We start from the raw sequence: 22739 nt of genomic DNA, 5'->3' as shown, positions 1-22739 counted from the left end.
AGTTGTAGCATTATTAGCATAGTGATTCATCTAATTGAATTTCTGATTGGTTTTAGCACTAAAAGCTCCACTATGAGGCCTAAGTTCCCCCCACCACTTCCTCCCAAGGTAAGTATCAAAAAAGGTTTTATGGAATAAAAATGTTTTTTAATAAACCGTTTTAGTGTTAAAAAAGTCACACTCCCTTTCAAAGGTCTGGAGCCAGTGAGATTTTGTATTATTTTTATTCTGCATGGATGCATTAAATTGATCAAAAGTAACAGTAAAGACTTTTACTGGAAATCGTTTATTTAAAATAAGCTTTTGAACAGTTTTTTTTTTAAATAATTTTGAAAAAAATATTAAGCAAATGTTTTCAACTGATAATAATAAATGTTTCTTGAGTAGCAAATCAGCATATTAGAAGGATTTCATGTGACACTAAAGACAAAAATTCGGCTTTGCATCACAAGAATAAATTGCATTTTAAATTATATTCATATAGAAAACGGTTATTTTAAATTGTGATAATATTTCACAATATTACTGTTTTTACTGTAATTGTTTTAATCAAATAAATGCAGCTTTGGTTAGCATAAGAGACTTCTTTCAACAACATTTAAAAAAATCTTGCCAACTCTAAACTGTGAAGGGTAGTTTGTCTTTGTGGTGTTTTGAACAAAGTCTTTCTTTTGGCTTGAAACAAGCTTATCGGAAATCAGTGTAGAGCTTCTACAGTTTTTGTTTTTACATCCACTTTTTTAGTAGTTACTGTATTGATCTGACAGAAGTCGGTAGCATGCTGCTAATTTTGTTCTGCTGTTTCCAGCCGAAGCCCAGTCCCGGACCACATCAAAGCCTCTCTGGCGATCATGACGGTAACCAGGGCACTATAAAGCGCTGTCCGGGTCCTGAAAGCCCGACTCGCTCATCCACCAATGTACCCCCTCGACCTCCACCTCCTCGACTGTCTGCAAACAAGCTCAGCAGTTTAGGTAACGAGACCAGTCGGGAAGAACATGGCGCTTGGGAAGCACAGGGGGATGCTGGGATATGTAGTCAGTTCGACGAGAGGCTGGAGGTCTCATTTGATGAAGAGGAAGATCGTGATGAGGAAGGAGACAGTAAGACAGGCCCTCCCTTTTAAACTTAGTTAAGCCCCAGTCACTAAACCTGTCTCCAAACCGTCCCGTTGTTAGTTTCTTTAGTCAGATCGTAGTGAGATGTCATTCTTTCCTCTTGCCCTTTATAAAGAGAAACAGCGTCATTGGTGTTGGCATGTGAAAATGTCACACACCCACTGGAAGACATCCTGAGTCACCCACTCCACCCTTGTATTGTTTTCCTTGTCAAATGATTGTTCTCCTGTCAGTCATTGTTTAGATTGTCATTACACTTGTCTAGTTTTTGTTGTGTCTTCTAAGTATGGTAGCTACATATTTCAACAGTAGCTTAGTGAACAGTGCAGATAATGCTTATGTGAATGTAGACAGAAAGAACACTGTGTGCATCTCTTGTTGGATGCCTGTGTAAAAACATAAAGTGTTTAATATTGATGAAAAAACTAAAGAAGTATGCTATATCTTTTCTTACCCACAGATAATGGGACTAGCCCATCTGAACACTCACCCTCAACAGAGAGACAGTCCACAATGCCCCCTGCTGTTCCTACACCAAAGGACAAGAAAGACTTTCCGGTATGGCTTCACTTTAGTGAATTCCAATATTGATTCTTGTTACACTTATGATTCCTGGATGAAGAACATGTTTGCTGAGTGCAGCAGAGTTTTTTTTAATATATATAATAATTTCATATTTGAATACTGTTAGATCCCAGTGGTCTCAAATCACTATTCAGCATTTAATGCACAATCTCAGAAAAAATTTAGTTCTTCTTCTTATTGTGTAACACACACACACACACGTTTGTTTTTGTGAAAAGTGGGGACATCCCATAGGCGTAATGGTTTTTATACTTTACAAACTGTATATTCTATCGCCCTTCACCAACCCTACCCCTAACCCTAACCCTCACAGGAAACTTTGTGCATTTTTACTTTCTCAAAAAAACTCATTCTGTATGGTTTATAAGCGTTTTGAAAAATGGGGACATGGGTGACGTCCTCATAAGTCACCCTCTCCTTGTAATACCTGTGTCATACCCATGTCATTATACAGAGTTGTGTCCTGATATGTCGATATGTCACAAAAACATGCCCACACACACACACACACACACACATATATATATATATATATTTAAATAACTTTAATTGTATCAATATTATTATTTAATATATTATTAATAATAATATATTTTTGTTGTTATTGTTTAATAATTTATATAAAATATGTTAAAGATTTATAACAATATTATTTATTACATGACAACAATAATATAAACAATTAAATGAAATGTTTTAGTGCAATATAATAATAGGTAGGAATAATAACAATATTATTACATATAATTACATTGCATAATTAATATGTAAAAAAAAAACAATTTCATAATTATTATTATTATTATTAAATAGTGAAATTAAATTTGCATGTCATATTTTGTTTCAAGTTTATGTATATCAATTTGGTTCTTTTCTTTTTTTTTTTTTCAACAGAAACCCATCAGCAATGGTCTCCCTCCAACTCCGGAGGTTCATGTAAGTGGCATAGTTTTATTCAGCCATGCAGCTGCTGTATTGGGACTTAATTACTTGCCATGTGTTTTTATTTAAATTAATGTATGTTGCCTTTTTGATAGTGTTGTTTGTTTTTTTTATACTTCCATTTACATTTAATCATTTAGCAGACGCTTTTATCCAAAGCGACTTACAAATGAGAACAATAGAAGCAGTCAGGTCAACAAGAGAACAACGACAGTATACAAGTGCCATGACAAGTCAGATACTGTATAATATAAACCTTTTGAGCAGTGGTTGCATCTGCATTATCCGTTGTGTTGTATTTCCATGTCCAGATGGGAGCATGTTTCTCTAAAGTCTTCAACGGCTGCCCGTTAAAGATACACTGCGCTACCTCATGGATCAACCCAGACACACGAGGTGAGCTTGTCATGAAAATCTGGCTCATCTGAAATATGAATGTGTCCATTATTGTATCTATTGATGTTGTCTAATGAAGCATGTGCTGATACCACCTCTGAGAGTGTTTTGTTCTTCCATGTTCATACATTTCAGACCAGTATCTGATATTTGGAGCAGAGGAAGGTATTTACACGTTAAACCTTAATGAGCTGCACGAGACGTCCATGGAACAGGTGTGATTTTACTTTTCACACATTTTCAAACAAATGGTTTTCCTAATAATTAAGTAAAGGCATTTTTTTTTAATTAAAAAATGAAAAAAAGAAACATGTGTTGGTAAAGCTACAATTTTGTGTGATGTATTTGTATATCCTTATATTGTCTAGGTGTAACATGCTTCTTCAGTCAGTCATTTTGTCTTGTACTAAAGCTTTTTTTGTGTCATTCTCAGCTTTTCCCCAGGAGATGTACTTGGCTGTATGTCATGAGCAACAGCCTGCTATCAATATCCGGTAAGCCGTGCTTTAAAAAAAAAATCAGGTTTAGCTGTTCAGATTTAAAATTAGTCAGAGTGGGTTTCTATTTTCAACAATTGCTACAATTTTAGAATTATATTTTTAAGAGTTTTTATATTTCATAAGAGTCACACTTGACAATACAGAGTAGAACTGCTTGTACTGTGAAGATACTAGAATTGTTATCTGTAGTAACATCATGTCATATATGTCGAGTGTTACCTGACATAGTCCTGTATCCCTGTTTTGAATAATGAAATTGTGTTTTGGCAGGAAAAGCATGTCATCTGTACTCTCACAGTCTGGTGGGCCTATTTGAACATGCTCGACAAATGCAGAAACTCCCTGTTGCCATACCAACACATAAATTGCCTGACAAAATGATCCCCAGGTGAGTGTTAGGATCCCTGTGTAGTGTGTGAACTTAAGGGCATGACCAGTAGTCAAAATATAAATACATTATTTTACATTTTTATTCGAATTTCAGGAAATTCACAGTGTCCACTAAGATCCCTGAAACAAAAGGGTGTCAAAAGTGCTGTGTAGGTGAGCAGATCCCGTCGTTTACTTCATATATTTCTGAATTCAGCAATATATCGCTATAGGTATAACTCTGGATGATGTCATGGCTAGGCTATACTTTGGCGGTAGTTTTGGAAATGTTTTCTATCATTATGAATGTTTTTACTGTTTGATCACTTCTGATCAATTCAGTATGTCTTTGTTTGATCAAAATATTTATTTAATCTTATTTCAAAATTTTGAATCACGGTTTCCACAAAAATATGAAGCAACATAATTTTAGATCATCAAACAGACTTTCTTCAAGGTATTACATTGTGTTTTGTTTCCATGTGTTGCCTTGTTTATTCTCAGTGAGGAATCCGTATACAGGTCACAAGTACCTGTGTGGTGCCTTTCAGTCCAGCATTGTCCTTTTTGAATGGGTGGAGTCCATGCAGAGGTTCATGTTGGTCAAGGTAAGTTCCCATCACTAAAACATTGCTGTGTCTTATTTTGAAGGTTGTGTGCTCTGGAGGTTGCATTTGTTGGCCGCATGCATCATTGAGGCTGCCTCATTTCAGAAAAGTAATCATTACATTGCGAAGCGTGTAAGAGATTATAGTCATTTAAACCTCCCAAGGAATTACAGTCAATTTTCATAATGGTTACTTTTTTAAATGAGACCTCATCAATGAAATATGAGGCTTGGAATCAGCGTGTAGCATGTTATTAAGCCACATTATTAGCTATTCATGCTTCCGTTAAGCTTGTAAAACTGCTGATCTTCTACTTAAGACTTGTAATTTAAATTGCTTTACTTGGCATTTTCACTTGCACACTGTTCCACAATAAGCACCGTCTTGTTCCCTGCAGAGCATAGACTTCCCCCTGCCGTGTCCGCTGGAGGTGTTTGAGATGCTGGTGGTTCCAGAGCATCTGTATCCTCTCATCTGCATAGCTGTGAGCAAAGGGACAGAGCTCAACCAAGTGGTGCGGTTCGAGACCCTCAACCCCAGCTCTACCTCCAATTGGTTTGATTCTGGTGGGTACTTTTAAAAATGACACCATTATCACACTGATTAAGATAAGTCTTTACATGTATGAATCATTTAATTGCTTAACATTTATTAAAAAAATATTCATTTACATGAAACAAAAAAATTGCCTCTTTATGCAATTATTTGGAATGAAAGCTAATTAAATATATATATATATATATATATATATATATATATATATATATATATATATATATATATTTACTCTTTACTCTTTTAGGATTTTAGAAATGTTAAATTCTAGAAATTGTTGATGTTGTCGTTTCAGATACCCCACAGAGCTGTGTGATCCATGTGACCCAGCTGGAGAGAGATACAATTTTAGTCTGCTTAGATCGTAAGTACAGAAAATGCCATTAATTGATTAATAACAGATGCATGCATATATAAGAAAAAAAAAAGATCTAGTGATTAATTGCCTCTCTTCTTCCTCGCTAGGGTGCATTAAGATTGTAAATTTGCAAGGTCGGTTGAAGTCCAGTCGAAAACTCTCAGCTGAACTGACTTTTAACTTCCAGATTGAATCAATAGGTATAAAACCTTAGTACATTACCAGTGACCTCAAGTAAATATATCATATTTTCTAAACAAACTGAATTTAGCAATTAGTTTAGCATATTTAATTATTTTAAATATATATATATATATATGTGTGTGTGTGTATATATATATATATATATTACACATATATGTGTATATATGTGTGTGTGTGTGTAAATCTGTGTTATAATAACTCCCTCGCTCTATGCATGTCTCTCTTCCTCTTAGTTTGCCTTCAAGACAGTGTGTTGGCCTTCTGGAGGCATGGCATGCAAGGACGCAGCTTCAAGTCCAATGAGGCAAGTCCTGCTGTTTAAATGTGAGAGATGATGTACAGACAGCCTGTCAATAATATCACAAAAGTGGTTGGGACCCTGTGGTGTAGCAGACAAAAACACACCAAGGATATTGCAATATATATAAATTATGTATTATATTACAAATATTTGTAATTAAATTATTATATATACATAGTATTTCAGAGAGTGGTGTTGAGAGAAAAAAAAAAGTGGATTTCCTATATATACATAAATTAAATGACATATATATTTGAGCAATACTATTATTCTGTCCACTTTTTATATTCCAGATTACACAGGAGATTTCTGACAACTCAAGGATATTTAGGCTGCTGGGTTCAGACAGGTGAGAAAAAGCAATCCAATTACGGTATTAAGTCATTAAGTAATTTATATCATTCCCTTTATTACTGGTGTGCCAAACGCTGGTCATATGTTTGCAGAAAGGGCATCAGGTCATCTGTATTTGTTTTTATTTCATTCTTTATAGAGTGGTGGTTTTGGAGAGCCGACCAACAGACAATCCCACAGCACACAGCAATCTCTACATCCTCGCTGGCCACGAAAACAGCTACTGACTGCAATGAATTATGGGATAAAAACACTACACGCCAGTGTGCAATGTTACAAAAGCCTTTGGTTTCATGTGGCCCGATGACAACTGGCCACATCTCAGAAGAACCACAGATATACTGTTGTTGAACCACCGAAAGCACAGCGGAAGACTTGAATGGACGAAGATATTTAGATCTCAGAGAAATACTACAGTATGCACTTTCACACTAACCTGTTTTAGAGGCCTCGCTTCGGTTTGACTTGTAGCAGTTTTAATTTATTTACATGAAACACACACACACAAACAGGTTTTTTTTTGGCCACTACTCACACTTGACCCTAACCACACAAGTGCTTGAAGACAGGTATTTAATACATGTAAATACAGACGTAGTAATTTTAAGTACTCTTTGTATTGGTTGTGTAGATATCAGCACATTTATGTTGTACAGGTTTTTGGCAGCGTTGGCTATCATAAAGGACTGTGAGATGCTGGGTACTACTTAAAATTACATCTAGGACAGATAATTTTGTGTTAAATTCAATAGTTTAGGAATCACAATGCTGAAGTGCCCATCTTTCCAAGACTTGCCTTCTGAACTGTTGTTTTTATTAGTTTGTTTTTATTCTACTTTATTATATAAAGCCAAATGGTGTTTTTATTGAACAACTTTTAATTCAATGGCCCTTGTAATTGTTTTTAACTAATTGTGGTATGCACTCACTTCAAATTTGCACAGTTATAAAATGTTGATGTGTATGTAAGTGTATGTTTAAAACCATGCAGATAATAACATATATAGATATATAGACACATATTTTTTTGTAAATGTGTATACATGTATAATCTTAGTAAGCAATAAATAATTTTACATCATTTTAAATAAATCAGACTGCAAGACTGAGTTGACAAACTTGTGTGGATGACATCACTGTCTGCATCCAGCTGTTTGTGTGTAATTTGAGGGCTGTACACACTATTTGGAAGATTACGATGGAATTTGTGAATTGATTTAAGCAACATGGACTTGCATTAAATCTCTCTAAGAACTCTTGTTGAAAGAAAAGCAAATTCCACCATAAGAAAAGAAGAACATATTCCAAGTTAATACGATTATAGAATTTATTCAGTGTCAGTGTACATACTGTAAAATAAAATCACATGGTTTTACATACTGCGATGTCTTTCAATGTCTTTCGTGTTTTCATAATAACTGTATTTTGCTATCTTGGCAAAACAGTTAAATGTTTTGCTATCTACCCTTCTTACATCCATGATTTAGTACACATTGATTATCTATTTAGTAATATTTACTAATAAAACGCAAATATATATAATTAAAAGTCCTGACAACAGGAAGCTGGATCAACACCGGAAAAAGACTTTTAATTTTAAAACATTTTTTGCACAGATTTTGCTTCACGGTCCGTCTCGTCACAGACGTGGCTACGTCTAGTGTATTTAATTTTGAGAGAAACAATAATATCCACATGCTCAGGTGAAAGTTTATTCCTCAGTCTGATAACAATAAGAACGCACTTTGATCAGAAGTAATTACAATTTGTCAGATCAAGGTAAATCCAAACTTCGCGAGGCCAAATAATATCAACTTGTAAACACGCTCCACAGCGCCACCCAGTGGATTCTGGATGTAGTACTAACTGCTTAGGATTTATCATGGGTTCTGCATTCACGGCCAGCAAATTAACACGTAGTAAAATTCGAAGAGTGTTTAATAATAATTACAGACCAAATATTCGACTATTCGTGCACACCCCTAGATAAGACATACATCGTAATGTGAAATGCGAGACATACAGTTTAGCTGCTATTTGTTTTGATTGTATCTGTAAATTGTAAGACTCGTTTCTGCTATTAATGAATTGACATGTCTGCATAACAAATTCAAAGGCTTTTTATTCGTTGCATGCAATGCATAGATGAAAGATCTTGGTGGTGTAATTGTAAACATAATTTTGTACATGTGGCCCTGGAATGGCTTGAGTTGTACATTATAACAATATAATAAACATATTGCGTATCACTTTCCATTTTTTGACTGATAAGACCCACTCAGAAAAATGACTTTTTATTTATTTATTTTTTTTTTATGTCAGCCACACAGGAGTTGCCAGAGCAGTGGTGGACAGCCTGACCAAGAGCCTGGCTATTGAGTGGATTGACAGCGGGGTCCAGATCAACTCTGTGGCTCCGGTCAGTGACAGCTTGGAAACAATTTAAAAGCATGTACTGTGTTTGGATAGTGCTGCACATTCAGGGAGATGCTGAAACAAAGGGTTGAATTCCATGTTTGATTTATATTTCTCATTTGCATGTTCCTTTGGATAAATCCACAAAGTTAAATTGTAAATTTGCATACATTTGTTTAAATGCATAAATTAAATGTAGAAAACCATCCTCTCCTGAAAATGTTAAAAGTAAGTTTTTACTTAATTGCATGTGTTTATTCTCTGTGGTGTAATTCTAATTCAACTTTAATGTAAACTTGTTTTGTGTTTTTTGAATGTAGGGAACTATATTCTCCAAAACTGCAATGGAAATCTACAAAGATGTTGGCCCATCAATGTTAAAGATGCCAGCGCCATTTAGTCTGGCTTAAAGACTCTGTGTTCCTGAGGAGGAAACGTATGATGTTGAGGTTTTAAAATTATATACAATATTTATAGCTATATGTATTTATATACACTACCGGTCTAAGTTTGGAATAGTTAAGATCTTTAATTGTTTTTTAATCTTTTATGTGAAATTACAAAACTGGTTATTAAATAACCTGAGATTTAAATATTTACTTTAATTGGGTCAGGTATCTACAGCTGTATGTTTCTTGCTGTCTCCAGCTGCCAGTTGCAGTACATTACTAGATCAACCCTGAAACGTGATGCAGGACAGAGCCTCTACCACTCGGTGTGGGAAATACCAGGTACCCATTTCCTGGCCAGATGATGGCATAATACATGCTGTTATTGCGAAATCAAAAACGGATGTTGACTCTTATTATTTGAGTATGCAAACGCTTTCTGTTTCAGTTTCTCTCCAGTCAGATCACACTACCTGGCCTCCAGCCCCAGAGGGAGAAAATACAGACATGTTTAGAGAAATCATGGCCATAACCAAATCCAAGCTGTGAATAACAAAACAAGTCTAGACCGTCAAACAGCTGCTCTTCCTCACAGTGTGGGTGTACCACAAATGTTTTTGTTTTGTCTTGTTTTTTGCTAGGAATTGACTGTGGCCTTTAAATGATGCCCACTGAATTGCATCATTCTCATAGTAAAATGGAACTCTAATAGTTCTTTCAGAATTGTTTAATCAATGTAAATATGTGTAATAATATGATATTGTGAATGTTTGTAATTGTAAGATTTCTATTATATACAGTAGGTACGGAAAGTATTCAGACCCCCTTAAATTTTTCACTGTTTGTTATATTGCAGCCATTTGCTAAAATCATTTAAGTATTTTTTCCCCCCTCATTAATGTACACATAGCAACCCATATTGACAGAAAAACACAGAATTGTTGGAATTTTTGAAGATTTATTAAAAAAGAAAAACTGAAATATCACATGGTCCTAAGTATTCAGTGGGAATAAATGATTAATCAGATTTTCTGGCATCTTACTCGGAGTTGGGTTGCTAGGCAGAGCTCTGCATTAAGCGAGCACGCGCACGCCGCTGATTGGCCAAACATTGGGCATTAGCGGCGCGAGGGGGGATGCGCTGTCTTCTGCGTGGCACTCTCGTAAAGAATAAACACCGCGCTAAAATGTTACACATGGTGAGGACTTGCAGACGATAAACTGAATAATCTAACGACCTCTACTTTTGTTTGGGAGTTTATTCGAGGTAAGAACTGTGTATTCTAATATCAGTAAATCAGATAGTACGCGTGGGGCGTGGCTTGAGATAAACAGTGCCAGCTCCTAAAATGCGATGTATTGCAATGCAGCTCAAAACAAAGTAACATGTATAGCAGGCGGTTGGGGCCTCTCTCTCTCTCTCTCTCTCTCTCTCATTCTAGAAGGAAACCTCTTAAAAGATTGATTGACACACCAAGCAGGTGTGTCCAGCTGCATACTGACATCATAGGAGTCTCTCTGGCTTCACAGTCATGAGTGAAGGGGCATCTGGAGACATCACTGGTCTGGAGCTGGAGGGAGCGACTGGGACAGAGGAGACCCCAGTGAACACGCTCCAGAGGTCAGCAGAGGAGGAGGGAACCACCACCAGGAGGAAAAAGAAGAAGAAAAAGAAAGAGATCGTCTACCGCTCTGACCTGGAGGTGGAGGATGCTGGGGAGGGAACCTCGGCAGATGTGGACGGAAGCTTTAGTCCTGGACTTTACGAAGGTGAAAAAATATTTTGGAGTGAGCTGTAGAGGGATGCTTGTTTAAGTGCAGTGAAATCCATCATTTGTTTACTGTAATGGGTTAAAACATGACGGCACCATATCACGTGTGCTTTCTATTCAGAATACACCATGAGTAATAATCCTTATGTATATTAAATATAACGTGATTTTATCTTTTATGTTTTATCCTTGCTGATCATTTTATGTTAGTTATCTAGGTTTTTTTTTGTCCTCTTCATTTTTATAAGAAAAATCTTGAAATATCAGGGAAGTATATATTTGTAATTACCAGTCCTAGAAAAGGTGGGTCTTGCGAGTTAGAAACATTAGTAGACCTAAATTTTATATACTATCATCATTAATTAATTAATTAATTATTTTTTTTAAGAAAGTAATACTTTTACCATTCAAGGGTTTATTAAATTGACCTGATTTTACATTAAAGAAGTGTAAAATGTTACAAAAGATTTCTATTTTAAATAATGTTGTTTGTTTAAACTTTCTATTCATCAATGGTAAAAAAAAAAAATGAATAAAAGTTCCTACTCAAATATTTATCAGCACCAAATCAACAAATTCAGCTTTGTCCTCAAATGAATAAATAACATTTCTAAAGTGTATTAATATATATATATAATATATATATATATATATATATATATATATATATATATATATATATATATATATATATATATATATATATAAATAAAAATCATACAAATCCCAAACTTTTTAACTGTCAAAAATCTTTAAACAGATAATATTTGCAATTTTTTTGGACATAATTTTAAATAAATTGTATTTAATAATTATAAATGTAATATACATTTATATTATATCCAGTCCTAGTGGTGAAATAAGTGTTCGTTTTTTTGTAATTAGTAATTTAATCAAGGCAAGAGTTTTGTGTCTGCTGGCATGGACTGTATACATTCCAATGTTTATTGTATTTCCTCTTTCTCTCTTGCATGACATTATTTACAGTAATGTGTTTTTAATCCAATATCCTCTTTAATATTTATCTTTCATTCACAGATGAAGAGGATATCCCTCCTGACAGCCGTTACGTGACCCTGGCTGGCACCATCACACGGGGAAAGCGGAAAGGCCAAATGGTAGACATCTATATGACGCTTACAGACAAAGAGCTGAGAGACATTGCACGCTCCAAAGAGCGTCTAGATGCAGAATGTGATGGGGCTGCAGAAGCCAAGCAAAAACCCTGCGCGCTGGGGGTCAGCCAGGGCCCTCATGTTCTCCTCTGGAGCCTTTCCTGCTCTCCATTCGTCTTCTTTCTCTCCTTCATCACATTGTTTTACTATGGAACGCTCACCTGGTACAATGTCTTCCTGGTTTACAATGAGGAACGCAGCTTTTTGCACAAAATCACGGTGTGTCCCTTGCTCATTCTGTTATACCCAGTGCTGATCATGACGTTGTGTGTTTGTATGGGGGTGTATGCCGCCTTGACCCAGCTCTCCTGGGTTTTTGGAGAATGGTGGCTGGCGGTGAGGGACCTGGAGAAGGGCTTCTGTGGGTGGATTTGTGGGAAGCTGGGGTTGGAGGACTGCGCCCCATACAATGTGGTTGAGCTGCTGGACTCTGACACTCTGTCCGGGACCCTCCAGGATAAGAGGATGGAAGATGCTGAGAGCACTTCTACTTTGTGAACTTGAAAAGAAGGAATCATTTTCGACAGCATTTAACTTGTTTTCAAACCCGAGCAATCATATTCATTTTGTGATGATTCACCCAACAAATAAAACCTCACCCCTAATGTTGTTCCAAACCTTTTGTGTGGAACACAAAATAAGATATTTTGAACACTGTTGATAACCAAACCACAGTTTTATAGATGTGTACATGCTGATAGAGAATTATCAATTAATTAGTTAGAAACATACTGTGTTTTGGCTGTTTATTGTAAAATATCATAAAACAATGAAATATGGGGCCACGTTACTCTAAGAATTCAGAACACTATCTTTCCATATCCAATCAAAAAAAAAAAGAAATAATGGAGGTTAAGCATAAGCTTAAAGGGTTAGTTTTCCCAAAAATGAAAATTAGCCTGTGTTTTACTCACCCTCAAAGCATCCTAGTTATATGTGACTTTCTTCTTTCAGACGAATCCAATCAGAGTTAAATTAAATATTGTCTTGGCCCTTCCAAGCCTTTCAATGGGGGTAAGACGGTGTTGGTTATCAACAATCCAAAATCCTCAAATCTGGCTCACGTAAATTTAACTCCAACCCTAATCCAACAAACCCCATCTGTGATTTACTAAAGATCCTGAAGACATTGGTTAGCTTGATTAGGGTTAGAGTTAAACTCTGCAGGAAAGTGGATCTCGCGAGCAAGATTTGAGGATCACTGGTCCAAAAGATGTGAAATAAAGTGGGAAAATCCGTAATAAAACAACCCTCACAGGGCTCTGGGGAGTGAATAAAGGCCTCCCGCAATGAATCCGGGTGTTTTTGTAAGATAAATATCCATATTTTAAAAATAATAAACATTTTTAATGGAAGCCATTCTGGGTGGATGATGAAAGACGCCAGCGTTGGATGATTAGTGATGAACGTGGAGACAAAACAAAACACCGGTCATGAACTAGAAGCACAAAACAAAGATTTTTAAAGGAAAATCTAGGAGAATTTCAATATACTGAAAGCCAAGAGGAGACTGGTTTTTCTTTTGCTAAAGTAAGGAAACTTTGTTTCCTTCGCTCCTTCATTTCTCAGAGGCAAGAGACGTGTCCTATACCATCCACCGGCATGCCTTCTGGGTACGACAGTCAAAAAAGTGTTTATTACATTTGAAATATGGATATTTATCTTACAAAAATGCATGGATTCGCCACAGAAGGCCTATATTCATCCCCCGGAGCCGTGTGAAGGACATTTTATTACGGATGCACTGCACACACTTTATTTCACGTGTTCTGAACTGTTGACAACCAACACATGCATGCCCTCATTGAAAGGCTTGGAGGGGCCAGGACCATTATTAATATAACTCAGACTGGATTTGTCTGAAAGAAGTTTCTTGAACATGACAATGAGTTCACTTTACTCAAATGGCCTCCACAGTCACCAGATCTCAACCCAATAGAGCAGCTTTGGGATGTGGTGGAACGAGAGACTTGCATCATGGATGTGCAACCGACAAATCTGCAACTGCGTGATGCTATCATGTCAATATGGAATGTTACCATAACCTTGCTGAATCTATGCCACAAAGAATTAAGGCAATTCAGAAGGCAAAAGAGAGTCCATATATATATCATGCTAGCTAACCAAGAGTTGTCATTAGTTTATATCCAAGTATGGCTCCCAAATTACTGAATTGCTGTGTTTGAAACAGTGTAATGCTTTGTATTTCCACAGATGTTACAACAATGGTGCTATAATAGTGCTCACCAAGGATATCAGCCATTAAAAACCACAGACTGATTTACAAGCATTAAGGATAATGGCTTAGTTGTCCCAGAAGATCATCTTACATTTCCAAAACCTTTTAAGAGGACATTCACAGATTATTGGATGATACATTTACTTCAGATGGGGTGGTGTCTGGTTCTCATATTGCACCTCAAAAACTCAACTCCAATATATAGTTCAGCTCTGAGGAAGAGGTATGAATAACAGCAGTCATTTCCTCTTCATATACAATCATCATTTAAAATCTATTGTTTATGTAGGCATACTGTTGTACTGTATAATTTCTAAATGTAGGCTTCCTACGGTAATTGAAAACGTATTCCCCATAAAGTGTGTAACTCTGCATCTCTCTTAGCTGAGATCTATGCATCTGATCTGAATAATCTGTAATATGTGAAGAAAAATGTAAAATACCTAAAGACAAAATTGCTCTAGGTTTGTACATTTATATCTGAAATATTGCAATTATGCAGTTATTAAAAGCCTTTAGATTATTGTATTTTATCTGCAAATGAGCAGCTTTGATATAAACTGACTTTTGAAGGGGTTATTGTAATCATCAGTAGCTTCAGTCTGTTGCACAAGAGATTATTGCTTTTTTTTTTTTTTTTTATCTTTGGGGACTTTTACAACTGCCTTGCTATACAAATAAAGACACTCCTCATGCTGCTCATATTACAAGACCTTGACATGTCTTTTAGCATTTAGGCCAGCCTTAAAAATGTTACACAAACAACACTTGAATGGCATTATGAATTATTGTCTCCTGGCACAAAATAGCCTTTTAACTTCAAACATGGTCTCAAAGCACAAACTTTGTTTTACATCATAAACTAATTTAATTGTTTACATCATGAACTAATTTAATTGTTAACAATTTCTAATAAAGAATTTTTCGTTTGTTGTTTAAGTTGTATAATTTTTGCACCTTTTAAAAAAGTTCAAACCTTTCGATTTACGTAAAAGCTGTGCCATAGAGATATTCAAGTTAATTCCCCTACAAAAAAAAATAAAAATAATAATGTTATTACGGCTCGTCAACACGCATTCCCTCCCTTGACTCTCCAACAGGTCTGTTACAGAAGCACCATTAAATAAGCGCAATAAGAAGTAAGAAGTAAATATTTTTTAGAATGGGTATGTGAAACTGTAACAACTGAAAGTTTTTTTTTTTTTTTTAAATTAAGAGCATTATATAGACAAAGAAAAAAGCAATCACAGTAGAACAAGTAAACAAAAAGTACAAGAAAAGAGAAAGAGGAAAAAAAACTACAGGGTATAAACAAGATAGGGGTTAAACTAATCACAGAAGATCACATCAAAGTAAAAGCTTAAAAGACCTACAAATTTCAATTGTTTTTAAAGCCTTCTTGTTACACGAGCTAACGACAATCCCAAAGTAATGCTGCAATTCAGCAAGCAAACCATAAAAAAGTGATTTCTGACCTGAAAATTTACATGTATGTATATAAAATTTAGATAAGTAAGTATATTTTGTTTCCCAAAAAATGCTTTTTTTTTGCAGTTAACAATTCCAAACAACACATTTTCCCAAAGTAAAGAAAATCCTTATCAATGTTCTCAGTCACAAATAGGGAAATGTCTTTCCACAATAATTTAGAGTAATGGCAAAGCCAAAATAAATGCACAATAGTCTCTGGGTGCTGTTTGCAAAAATAACAATTTGTATCAATATCTTTTTTGAATTTCTTTAAGAAGGTATTAATAGGATAAACACGATGGATAATACGAAAATAAACGTCTCTTATCTTATTAGTAATTAAGTATTTGTTTGGAATCAGCCAAATTTCCCTCCAGGATAACGACTGAAAGTGCGTGGCGTAGTATAACTACGTCATTTGAGGGCGTGGCTTTGTGCGTGGCGTTTTGAGTCCGAGATAGATGATTTCAGAAAGCCTACTCAATGTTAAGGCGTTCTGTTGGGGTCTTATCATGGAGATGAAGCCACACAGTGTCAACGGTAGGCTAATATTTTAACTTATTGTTTGTTTATATTATTAACTCTGCATACCATTTCCATAAAATGCATAGTTGCACAAACAAAGGTAATTAGAGCTTGTTGTGTGACGCATGTGGACGTAGTGGCGAAGTTTGTGCTTTTTGAATAAAATATATCCATCTTATTTTATCGGTGGTTACTTGATGTTGGTGGCATTTAACTATGAGCTCCTCCCTAACGCTAAAAGGATAATGCTTTTGTGTAATCAAAGTATCCTGTTCATGTATCAAACCATTCTTTTGAGTCGGATCTTTTCACTGTGAAGACGCAAACGAATCGCTCGAGTCGAAACGGATCCTTTGAACAGTTCCAATAAATTTAATCCCATGAGCCTCTTTTCCACTATCGGGCTGAACGGTTCTAAGAACTGTAAGGTACGGTTCCAGTTGTATTGCACGTGAGCCTGGTACGTCACGGAACAATTACAATCCGTACTTTGCACGATTAGACAGACAACCGTGATGGAAAAGCGCGATTTTTGATCAAGCAATATATATTCATATATATAGTTCAATATATATAAATAAACTTGTTTGAGACACTTTGATCTGTGGAGGAAACATTTGCGCATATTGATATTTGGTCATGAATATCCCCTCAGCATTTGTTGGTGTAACGTTACCCGTCCTCGCCTTCTGTTTATTATTATTATTTTTTTTATACGATATCTTTTATACTTAAAAGAGTTATACTTTACTCATGAACGTGAATCAAATTACTTCACTAGAGACAAACGGAAAGCCACCGAGTCCTTCATGGGATTCCCCTTAAATTCTTCTGGGAGGTTGGTTTCACTTTTGAATTTGATACCAAGATTCTGTACGCAAAAAAGTGAACTGTTTTGTCCTAAATACAAAATAATCCCCTTGAAGTCAAACCACCCTCATATTCAATGTAAAATTTATGTAGAGGTTTAAATGCACTATGTAGCATATTAATGCAGGATAACCAGATCTAATACCGTTATGATATTGCCTTATCTTTTATTTATGTTCTACATTTCTTTTTCTTTTTTTTCTGTTTAGTGTCACCAGAAGATAAGCCTGTATGTGGGCAACAGCAACAAAACCTTTGGTTCTCTAAATTAAGGACATTGATAGTAAGTCTGGCCCAAGCGGCTGTCTTTCCTTTGTTCACATTCATTGAAAAAAAGAAAAAAAAAACTTAATGGTGTGCTTTGTCATTTACAGGTGTGAATCCAAAGTGGCTTTTGATGATTTCTAGAATGTGATGAATGAGGCTAAAGTGGATTTATTTTTTCAATGGCATGATAAATGCAATTTTCATTCGATAATAGCTCAAGAAAAAAGGGTCAGATAGCCCCCCCCCCACACACGCACACTTTTAAGTAAACAAATAGATGTTTAAAATGCATAATACAATTCCATACTCCCGGCTGTTAAACTGACCCAAACTATACAGGATCATACAGTGAAATGGCGGATAGATTTTCCAACACGGTTAACAGAGTAACTGCATCTCTTAAAAAAGAGGAGTGTAAGACCCTAAGGTACCTTTGTACAGATTTGTTCAACAACATCTGTGTGGAAGATTTTAGAGGAGCTTTGTTGGCATTTGCCAAACAGACACAAACTCAAGCAGGCGATGCCCTGCTGATGGAGCTCATGTTCCGGATGAAACGCTTTGATATCCTAAAGACGGTTTTTGGCACCAGTAGACAACAGGTAGAAGGAATTGTGAAGAAGGGAGGTGTCCTCTCAGATTACAGGTAATTTATGCTATCCATTCTTAATAGCATATCTCAATGTCTGAGATATTTCCTTCTTGTATGAGAAAAGCAACCCATGTGGTGAAACTAGTAATTATGGTAATGAAAAGCCTCATTTTAGAACCTGACATTTATGTTTTTGTGGTCATTAGAGTACTCTCTTCGCAAAAACCCATGCAGAAGTAACCATGAATGTTATTTTCACCCACGTGAAAGTGTGTATTTTGAATTGATCTCATTTACACAGGGTTCTAATGGCAGATGTGAGTGAAAACCTGGAGGATGAGGAATTGCAATCTCTTAAATTTCTCCTGAGCAGTACCTTGCCCAAAGAAAGGCTCGCTAGAGCTACTGTAAGACAGGAGACAGTACATTTTAAACCTTCTGAATATTTGTACAAGAAAACTGAAATGAACATAAATGTGCATATAGCAAGATCCAAAGTCCAAAATCTACCACTTTTCCATTTCTAATGAGGTTTGTGTAATGTCAGTGTTTATTTCATGTTTGTTTCGTTTCATTTGATTTCTAGAGCTTTTTAGATGTGGTGGTGGAGTTGGAGAAGTTAGATGAAGTATCTTGTGATAAGCTCGACCTGCTTGAACAGTGTTTGAGAAACATTCACAGAATGGACCTTGTCAGAAGGATTCAGGCATACAAGAATAGAGGTCAGTCATTTCTGAGATCACTTTTCTTTTGGTTCTTGTTTGAATTTCTTGTCACCTAAAAGTGAAAAAAAAAAAAGCTCTGGTTTCCTCAGGGATTCTTAATAAGCTAGAATAAACTCAAGTTCTTAGCAGATTTTCTGTGTGACATTACGTGTGATTAATTGATTGGATTGCATCTCTGAATTATTTTAATTGTGACAAAAACCTGACATGAAATGCCTAGTGCACCCATGTTTGCCAATTGTAGATGCTTTTTTTTCATGGCTCCAGTTACCAAGCTTGAGTGATGCCCCACCTAAATATTTCAAATAAATAATAGGGAAATAAATGAATTCATAATTAAATCTAAAGAATTAATTTGTAATTAATCAGGTCATAATGCACTATGTGAAGTCCCGAAGGTTCAGAATTCTTTTAAGGTAAGACATATATTTTAAAGAAATACATTTCTGTGTTGAATAGATAGATAGATACAGTATGTTACATTAGGATTAATGTTTCTCTCTTTTCCTTCATTTCAGTTCACCCATGTGCAACGTCAGTCTCCTGTACAACCAGTGAAACAATCACAGTGCTGTTCTCAAGGTGACTTTTCGTTAGTGTTTATACACACACACACACAAACACACACACATATAAAGTAGCTGTGAGTAACATTAAAGACTTGTTTGTGGTCTTTTTCTAGAGTTGAAAAATTTGAAGCTTTCAGTGCCTGAAACAGGGACACAACACCAAGAGGCAAGAAATCAGCTTCTTACTTGACAAATACTGTAAATAGTAATCAAAATCTATGGTCTTTTCTGATGGTTATTTTATTTGAGTAGGTTATAAGACGTTCCTCCCACTGTCTGTCTGCTAGGCTTTTATGGAGGAGTATGACATGAATCCTGAGCAGAGGGGTCTGTGTATGATTATTGACTGTGTTGGGTTTGATGGAGGTAAGTGTCTGTCATAATTAAGTACTTTCAAGTAAAATGAAAGTGATGTAGAGTGTTTGTTAAGAGAAATAAGTGGTGAGTTTGACTTAGGTTTTTTCGGTGAATTTGCTGTCAACCACAATGATGTCATAATATTTGGTGGGGGGAGGCTCTTCATGATTAAATTTGTAAAAACTCCCATTGTCCACCTCTAATTGTCTAAAAATTTCTTTCTTTCTTTAATTACATATTGGCATAAAGAATAGTTAATATGTAAAAAGGAACAGAATTTGTAGCTCTTTAATGTGCTCTTGCATAAACCTCTACATTGTGTCCTTTCAGACATGTTGAATCAGACATTTGAGGGTCTGGGTTTCAGGGTCATTCTCCACTCTCTCCTGGGTCTAAAAGAAACCCAGAAGGTCTTGGAAGACCTGACCTGCGACAAGATCCTCCACAAGGTCAATCGCTTCGTCTGCTGCATCATCAGCAGGGGAACGGACACTCATCTATTGACTATGGACTCTAGTCGCCTTGGCATCAGACTGGAGGATCTCAGGGAGCTTTTCAGCCCAACCCAGTGTCCCTCTCTTTGTGGTAAACCCAAACTCTTCTTCACCCTGATCTACAGGACCTCTGAAGCCCCAAATACATCCTCAATGGACGATGAATACCTAGAGACAGATGCGCCACCATGCCACTATTCTAGGAGGCAATGTGCGGACGCAAGGACTATCCCAGTGTCTGCGGATGTCCTGTGGAGCGTGTGCAGAGCAGAGGCAAAGCTGCTGGAAGCGTCTGGCCACCAGTCTGTTTACATGCATGAGTTAAGCTCCGCCTTACTGAGAGGACGTGAGAGGTATGGCTTCTGTTTCTGACACATTTCAAAAAGCGCTTCATTAAACTAGATGTCACAAGGCAGCTCCACACCCCCCTCATGCAACACATCAAGAGAACAGAATATATAATGAAATTGCGAATTTTGGCTTTTGTGAATGATGTCAAGTGACCAGGAATGTATTTTGCTAGTATAGAAAAATGGCGTCCGGCCATGTGCACATGCTAAATCTTTTTCAGCTTTTGCTGTTCTCAGGAAATTGAAATCTCGAATTAAAATCTCCTTATTTCTGTATTTTCCTCTTACATTTGCAGAAAGATGCTTTTATTGGACGTCATGGCAGAGGTGAACAGAAACGTGGTTGGTCACAATCAACAAAATCCTGGCAATGAGTTCCACTTTCAACTCTCACACACACTACGCAAGAAACTTTACGTGTAACACTCAGTGTGTTTTTTGTTGTTGTTTTTTTTAAATGGAATTATTGTTTGTGTCAATATAGTGGATTCATAATCTGACCATCATTGTGTTTTAAGTATTTTTATATGATTAATATCTCCATTTATTTATGTACATTTACCTGTGGCAGCTAATATGACGTTCTCTGTTGCAGTTACAATGCTAGAGCCTCATTAATTAATTTATTGGTCATTAGTCAGGCTAAATGAAGTTTATTTGCATAGCACTTTTAAAAATACATATTGTCTGAGAGCAGCTTTACAAAAAAATAATTCCTTAATGCTCCAAAAGTGCAAGGCAAAGATGAATGGAGCGAGGAAAGCAACTCTATGAGTTATTTAGTTGACGAACAGAAACTTTGGGAGGAATCAGCCCCCATCATCCTCTGGCATAACATTTACATGTGCTAAATATCTAGTTACATTGTATGGTGTAGTATTAATCATGTGTGTCCATTGAATACATTTTTAATATGGATGTGGTGATATTTGAGAATCTTGTTGAGTAATCCATTTAAAATGTCTTTCTTTTTCATTAAAAATGATATAAACATCAATAATAGTGCATATGCAAATTAGCACAAATATATCCTTATAGCGTCATATATTGATGTTCTATGTACTACTGTATCAGGAGGCTGGAGTTTTGTGACTTTAATGAGCGTGATAGACCACCAGAGCAGACCATAGAGTAAACCATATAGGCCTTAAAAAATGGGTAATAATAATAAAAAAAACTGTTCAGATTAGCTGCTCTATTTCATTAATATATATGTAGAATTGGTAAATTATAATCATAATAAATCATATACCAAGACATTGGTAATATCAAATTATTTAAACATATCTAATTGTCATCCAATGAAATAACGTATACTCATGTAATTAATTCCTTCTCCCTCAGAGACTTATGAATTGGTTATTGGAAGATTTGGTATTAGCAGTTTAAAAGATGACTGAATATGAAAACAGTGACCAGTATGAAAGTATTTCTAAAATATCTTGCTTTACTAAATGTGAGAAAATTAGTATTATGAATAAAATGCTTTAAATTTACTTAAATATTTTTCCTTCAATAATTTCACCTTGCTAAATCCTTCAATATTTATATTTTCAAAACGTAATATTAAAAACAATAAGTCATTGAGTCACGATAAACAAATATTCCTTAATTTGTGTTCTTTGAAAAGATAAAGTGTTGATGCTGATTTAATTTGACTGGCAGCTTATTCTTCCTGATTGTATCTTATTATTTTAATTGAATTTATTGTTTAATTAACATTTTTTATATAAGTTATTACTATTAAATATAATATAAAAAATCATGCAATACTGTACCACAAAATAAGAAGTGTTTTGCAGGCTTGGCTAATCAGGCCAATTAAAAAAAATGTAAGAGAGTGTTAGTGACTTGCAATAATGTATAGCACATTTGTTTCTTGTATGAGGGCAGATTTGTAATTTTACTTTGCTCACAATGCATTAGAAACTACAGACACAGCAGTATGTTTTCAAAAGAGACTTTGTTCAACATTGTTTTCTCTTGTTGCACAACCCCACACATAACTTTCTGTAGAAATGAAACATGTCAGACTTGACTGTTTTCCCCAGTTTGCAGAGAAGTGCAACTAATTTTGTGAGAAAAGAGAATGTATTTTTATGAAAAAAAAAAAAAAAAACTTTCAGTGTTTATATTTTAGAATTGTCATTTTCCCAAGTTAACAGAGTTTAATTTTACAGATCATAAGAGGCTAAAAGTGCACAATTTTCTGTTCATAAAAAAACTGGTTGTCATTTAGG

General features: G+C 35.6%; 3 protein-coding genes across 9 annotated transcripts in view; all 3 read left to right on the top strand.

The window, feature by feature from the left end:
* LOC113055300 (mitogen-activated protein kinase kinase kinase kinase 3-like) overlaps positions 1 to 7671 on the top strand; it is a 56340-nt gene extending 48669 nt beyond the window's left edge. For 5 of the 6 annotated variants that reach the window (XM_026221491.1, XM_026221492.1, XM_026221489.1 and 2 more), the window contains 16 exons: positions 57 to 108; positions 809 to 974; positions 1579 to 1676; positions 2598 to 2639; positions 2957 to 3041; positions 3177 to 3256; positions 3475 to 3535; positions 3812 to 3929; positions 4026 to 4084; positions 4415 to 4518; positions 4916 to 5084; positions 5369 to 5437; positions 5539 to 5631; positions 5869 to 5939; positions 6230 to 6285; positions 6430 to 7671. In XM_026221491.1, coding sequence (XP_026077276.1) covers positions 57 to 108; positions 809 to 974; positions 1579 to 1676; positions 2598 to 2639; positions 2957 to 3041; positions 3177 to 3256; positions 3475 to 3535; positions 3812 to 3929; positions 4026 to 4084; positions 4415 to 4518; positions 4916 to 5084; positions 5369 to 5437; positions 5539 to 5631; positions 5869 to 5939; positions 6230 to 6285; positions 6430 to 6517 — 1411 coding nt within the window. In that variant the 3' untranslated portion in view covers positions 6518 to 7671. Of the gene's footprint in view, positions 1 to 56; positions 109 to 808; positions 1104 to 1578; positions 1677 to 2597; positions 2640 to 2956; positions 3042 to 3176; positions 3257 to 3474; positions 3536 to 3811; positions 3930 to 4025; positions 4085 to 4414; positions 4519 to 4915; positions 5085 to 5368; positions 5438 to 5538; positions 5632 to 5868; positions 5940 to 6229; positions 6286 to 6429 lie in introns of all 6 variants that reach the window. The other variant, XM_026221486.1, reaches the window with a different exon arrangement.
* A 2345-nt stretch (positions 7672 to 10016) lies between these two features.
* On the top strand, positions 10017 to 12880 carry LOC113055302 (transmembrane protein 169). Of its 2 annotated transcripts, none has more exons than XM_026221495.1 (3): positions 10017 to 10361; positions 10625 to 10864; positions 11905 to 12880. In XM_026221495.1, the coding sequence occupies exons 2-3, from the start codon at positions 10627 to 10629 to the stop codon at positions 12537 to 12539; spliced, it is 873 nt and encodes a 290-aa protein (XP_026077280.1). In that variant the 5' UTR covers positions 10017 to 10361; positions 10625 to 10626; the 3' UTR covers positions 12540 to 12880. The 2 variants fall into 2 exon arrangements, with proteins under 2 accessions (XP_026077280.1, XP_026077279.1); XM_026221494.1 differs by having other exon boundaries at positions 10537 to 10864.
* A 3302-nt stretch (positions 12881 to 16182) lies between these two features.
* Positions 16183 to 22686, top strand: LOC113055299 (CASP8 and FADD-like apoptosis regulator). Its single transcript, XM_026221485.1, has 11 exons — positions 16183 to 16290; positions 17355 to 17428; positions 17520 to 18058; positions 18306 to 18411; positions 18591 to 18726; positions 19099 to 19145; positions 19248 to 19311; positions 19412 to 19464; positions 19586 to 19664; positions 19986 to 20502; positions 20796 to 22686. Exons 3-11 carry the CDS (start codon positions 17766 to 17768, stop codon positions 20920 to 20922), a joined length of 1422 nt encoding a protein of 473 aa, XP_026077270.1. The 5' UTR covers positions 16183 to 16290; positions 17355 to 17428; positions 17520 to 17765; the 3' UTR covers positions 20923 to 22686.
* The last annotated feature ends 53 nt before the right edge of the window (positions 22687 to 22739 follow it).

This window comes from Carassius auratus, chromosome 36 (genome assembly GCF_003368295.1).
Source record: "Carassius auratus strain Wakin chromosome 36, ASM336829v1, whole genome shotgun sequence".
Taxonomy (NCBI): domain Eukaryota; kingdom Metazoa; phylum Chordata; class Actinopteri; order Cypriniformes; family Cyprinidae; genus Carassius; species Carassius auratus.
The sequence above is the reverse complement of the archived record's forward strand: the minus strand, read 5'-3'. Positions and strand labels throughout refer to the sequence as shown.